The sequence below is a fragment of the Vicia villosa genome, linkage group LG7, assembly GCF_029867415.1.
Source record: "Vicia villosa cultivar HV-30 ecotype Madison, WI linkage group LG7, Vvil1.0, whole genome shotgun sequence".
NCBI lineage: Eukaryota > Viridiplantae > Streptophyta > Magnoliopsida > Fabales > Fabaceae > Vicia > Vicia villosa.
The window spans coordinates 132,158,882-132,164,333 of NC_081186.1; the positions used below are offsets into that span (position 1 = coordinate 132,158,882).

Here is a 5,452-nt window from a genome sequence, read left to right on the forward strand (position 1 = left end):
TCTTATGGAATGAGCTACCGAAAAGAAGATGCATCTTGTTGGTATAGGTAGTACCTATCAATCCTTATAAGCTTTCCTTCAACCATGCAGTCTCATACCTGCACAACCTTAGGATCCCTCTCATTCCGATGTGGCGACCACCCTTGCCATCTCAGGCCTCAGGTGTTACATGCGGTGCAACCACCCCTCGCCTTATTCGGCCTCGGGTGTTACAGGAGCTGGTACCAAGACCTAAAGGTACTAATGTCATTGGAACAAAATGGGTTTACAAGAACAAGTCAGATGAACTGGGAACTATTATCAGAAACAAAGCAAGGCTAGTTGCTCAAGGATACACTCAAGTTGAAGGAATTGACTTTGATGAAACCTTTGCTCCTGTTGCTAGACTTGAGTCAATTAGATTACTGCTAGGAGTTGCTTGTATTCTAAAATTCAAACTATACCAGATGGATGTGAAGAGTGCTTTCTTGAATGGATACTTGAGTGAGGAAGTTTATGTGGAACAACCTAAAGGTTTTGCTGATCCAAACCATCCTGATCATGTGTACAAACTAAGAAAAGCTCTTTATGGGTTGAAACAAGCCCCTAGAGCTTGGTATGAGAGACTAACTGAGTTTCTTACTAGTAATGGTTACAGGAAAGGAGGGATAGATAAAACTCTCTTTGTTAAAGATGAAGGAGGAAAGATCCTGATTGCACAAATCTATGTGGATGATATTGTGTTTGGTGGGATGTCAGACACGATGATTAAACATTTTGTTGACCAAATGCAATCAGAATTTGAAATGAGTCTAGTTGGAGAATTAACTTACTTTCTTGGACTGCAAGTTAAACAGATGGAAGACTCAATTTTTCTCTCTCAGAGCAAGTATGCCAAAAACATTGTCAAAAAATTTGGGTTGGAAAATGCTAGTCACAAAAGAACACCTGCACCTACTCATTTAAAATTGTCCAAAGATGAAAAGGGCACACATGTTGATCAAAGCTTGTATAGAAGCATGATAGGAAGCCTGCTGTATCTCACAGCTAGTAGGCCTGATATTGCTTTTGCTGTTGGGGTGTGTGCCAGATATCAAGCAGAACCCAAGATCAGTCACATAAATCAAGTCAAGAGGATTCTGAAATATGTGAATGGTACTTGTGAGTATGGCATGCTCTACTCTCATGGGTGTGAACCAATTCTCACTGGATATTGTGATGCAGACTGGGCTGGAAGTGCTGATGACAGAAAAAGTACTTCAGGAGGATGTTTCTTCTTGGGGAATTACCTCATATCTTGGTTCAGTAAGAAACAAAATTGTGTATCCCTATCTACTGCAGAGGCAGAATACATTGCAGCAGGAAGTAGTTGTTCTCAGCTTGTTTGGATGAAACAAATGTTAACAGAATATAATGTCACACAAGATGTCATGACATTATATTGTGACAACCTAAGTGCCATTAATATCTCAAAGAATCCTATCCAGCATAGCAGGACCAAGCACATTGATATTCGGCATCACTTCATAAGAGATCTTGTTGAAGATAAAGTAATTGCCTTGGAACATGTTGCTACTAACCTTCAACTGGCTGATATTTTCACTAAGGCTTTGGATGCTAATCAATTTGAAAATTTGAGAAGTAAACTTGGCATTTGTCTCTATGAGGGATTATAGCAATTAACTGGGTGTGGGGCCAACAGTATCCTTCTCTCCAAATATTTGTTATCATTACATATTAAAGTGTATTTTCCCCCTCTTTTACACTTTCTCCAAACGGTTCCCATTCCCACAAAACCTATTTTCGGCATTCACGCTACCTCTCTGATTCGCTGCATTCACAAACCTCTCTCCATCATTCCTTTCTCTCTCAACATGTCTCAGACTTCTCCCTCGAAGAACACTACTCCTCGCTCTGAAACTGCATCCGACTCTAGGGCACCAAGTATGGTAGGTGATCAGGATGTTGTGCTGGATGTTGCGCCATTGAACTCGGTCCCAGCCACTGATCCTGTTGGCAGTATACCAAGAAAGATGCATGCAAGAAAATCAACTGGTGGGTCTGTTCCAGAAACGTTTTCTGCTCAGAATAAAGAAGGGTCTGCTTATGTCCACAATGCGATCGCAGGTCTTGTCACAAGAATCTTGAATGAAGGTCACAAGGTAGCAGGAATATCTGTTCCTTTAGCCCAAGTTCCTGCCCCTGAGAACAGAGAAGATGATCAAGATGATGCTAGCAAAGATCAGGTTAATGTTGAGACATCTGAAGATAACAATGTTGATATCTCTGGTGCTAAAGATGTTGAGACATCTGAAGCTAAAGATGTTGAAACATCTGGAACTAAAGATGCTGAGATTCTTGAAACAGAGAAAGCTGAAAAGGTCCCTGCTACTCCTTCTAAAGAAACTCTTAAAGAAGGCCCTACTGTGAATGATGTGGTGGATCTGGATAATCTTGATGATCCTATTGACATTGCTGATGATGACCTCATCTCCAGCATTTCCAACAGAGTCAAGGCTCGAAGGGGAAAGCAGGTTGATGATCAACATCCTCCCAAGACAAAGGTTGCTCCTCTAAAGAATGCCACCAAAGAAAAGATCAAGAAGGTCTCTGCTGAGTCTTCAAGAACTGGGAGCAAGGTTGCTGTGAAGAAGAGAAAAGAAAGAAGTGTTTCTGACTCCGAAGACAATGTCCTAAGTGATGTCCCTGACATCCCTTCAAAGAAGAAGATTGCTGTCACAAAATCCTCCACAAAGGTCCGTGATGTTCCCTTGGACAACATTTATCTGCACTATGCTTCAAATGCTATCCAGTGGAAGTTTGTTTATCAAAGAAGGCTGGCTCTGGAAAGAGAACTTGCAAATGATGCTCTGGAATGTCAAGAGGCCATGAAGCTCATCAAATCTGCAGGTTTGCTTAAAACTGTTACTCATTTTTCTAAATGCTATGAAATGCTCGTGAAGGAATTTATAGTGAATTTGTCTCAAGATTGTGCTGATGGAAGAACTGAGGATTTTCATAAGGTGTATGTTAGAAGAAAATGTATAGATTTTTCCCCTACTGTTATCAACCTCTATCTAGGTAGAGATGCTGAGGCTCAACCTGAGCTTGAAGTAACTGACAATGAAGTATGCAAAGTTATCACTGGTGGTAAGGTTAAGAAATGACCCATAAAGAGTAAATTGTCTGCTAGTCTTTTGAATGTCAGGTATGCCTTGCTGCACAAAATTGGTGCTGCAAACTGGGTGCCTACCACTCACACTTCTACCATTGCTGTTGGCCTAGGTAGATTCATATATGCTGTGGGAACCAAGACAAAATTTGACTATGGGACCTACATATTTGATCAAACTATGAGGCATGTTGGTACTTCTGCTACCAAGCTACCCATTGCTTTTCCATCCCTGATATGTGGGATAATCCTCAAGCAACACCCTGGAATTCTGAAATCAATTGCTACTATACACATCATACTTCTACAGTTCATTAGTCTCACATACTTTTCATCACACAACAAGTCATAATCATGTAAATAGTATCATCTAATAAATTTCACATATTCAAGTATGCACAAAATTCAATAGTGTAGTACTCAAAATATTCAATACAATTATCCCAAATATATACACAATCCATCATTATCACATATTCACACATTTAACCAATTATGTATCAAAACATCACCAATTTTAATTATCACATCTCATGTACACATAAAAATCACATAAATGCATATATTCAAACACCACATAACCTCAATGTGACTCAATGCAAGACATGTGACTCTATGCATGTGGTACCCAATGTGGACCCAAAGTTCCACCGCTTCCGATTCATATAGAATCTAGCCACGCTTCAGATCCGGACAAGATCGAAGCCACCAAATATAAACATATAGTTTACCGCTTTCCGAATTCACTCTAGAATCCAAGCCGCTTCCGATCCGGACAAGATCAAAGCTACTACGCATGTTTTCATTTAAGGATCAACGTAATCTACGTCTATTTCCATTCAAGGATCACCGTCTAATACCATGTGAACCCACAATTTCACCGCTTCCACAATAAAGCCGACTATGCTATGAATGAATGTACAATTAACAACAATATATGCAATTAAGATTATCTCTTCAATCTTAACTTACCGCATACCACAATAATCCAACTCCATGAATTATCCACCAATTATACACAATATTCACAACACATAGATATTATTCACATATAAAAGACCAATTAATCCATTACAATTCACAAAATCCAATTAACACTAGTAACCATACTATCTCATGTTAATTCTCATTTTGCCAATTATATATGAACATACAATTTTAAAATCAAGCAATTAATCATTAAAATTAATGATATCTAACTACCCACAGAGAATCAATATCAAAACAACATCATTGGCATATCAATATATACTTCTCAACATACATATTCAAGCCAAAACACAATTACGGATAAATTCTCAAAATATCGTAATTTACCGACAAACCGAATAGTTGATCTAATTCCAAATTATATTCCAATCAATTAAACACATTGAAATTAATTCAACTACTAATTTAATCAACCAATTAATAATCACACTATATTAATTTAATTCACTTCTATTTCTACTCCATTTCCAATTTCTAGCATTCTATTGCTCAAGACCATTTTTATTGAAAAGAATATCGCGCTAGCTTTCTAACGCTTCGAACGGGGACTCGAACGGAGTTACGGTTTAAAAGATATGAATTGTTAAAGTTCCAATGAAAAAGTAAACATCGACATTATACACTGACAACTCTAAACATGTCAGAATTACTCAAAACAAACAAAAATATGACTCTTAGTAATTCAAAACAACTCTAACAACTTTATTATCAACTCTATTGACAACTTTAATAACTCTATTGACAACTCTATTAGCAACTCTACCAACTCTATTCAAATTAAAATAATTTAAATTGGCTTATTAATCTAATTATTTATCTCTAATTCCAAAACTCTTAAAATTATTACAAATAATATTAATTCCAATTTCATTATATTCTATTCCTACAATGTGTGTCAATTTCTATCACAGAACCAATATTTATTTATAAAGAATATTTAAATTAAAATCTAATTTCGGTCGATTCGTAAAATATCACAATTTCAACAAAATAACACAACCACGTTAATCTACTAATTAAACTTAACTACCACGTAAATTTTCATCAAAAGTCGGACAACTAGTCATACCGTTTAATTCGACTATTTCGGTCAAACGGAACTGTTTTGAGTTACATGCTCTATAATTACTACTGTTTTACAATTCATTATAATATACCATATATATATATATATATATATATATATATATATATATATATATATATTGTAACATTGTAGTATACCATTTTTATATATTCTATGTGTATTTTCATAAAATAATTCTTATAAAAACCATATATATAACTATGAAACAGCAAGGAATTGCATAC

The 5,452-nt window shown here is 36.4% G+C and overlaps 1 protein-coding gene across 1 annotated transcript; it reads left to right on the plus strand.

Moving 5' to 3' along the window:
* Positions 1 to 1,853: 1,853 nt before the first annotated feature.
* LOC131620207 (uncharacterized) lies at positions 1,854 to 3,146 on the plus strand. The gene has a single exon (XM_058891212.1). The coding sequence runs from the start codon at positions 1,854 to 1,856 to the stop codon at positions 3,144 to 3,146; it is 1,293 nt and encodes a 430-aa protein (XP_058747195.1).
* The last annotated feature ends 2,306 nt before the right edge of the window (positions 3,147 to 5,452 follow it).

What these genes read in the sequence shown, in the direction of transcription:
- LOC131620207 (XM_058891212.1), top strand. Translation starts at nt 1,854, where the DNA reads ATGTCTCAGACTTCTCCCTCGAAGAACACTACTCCTCGCTCTGAAACT.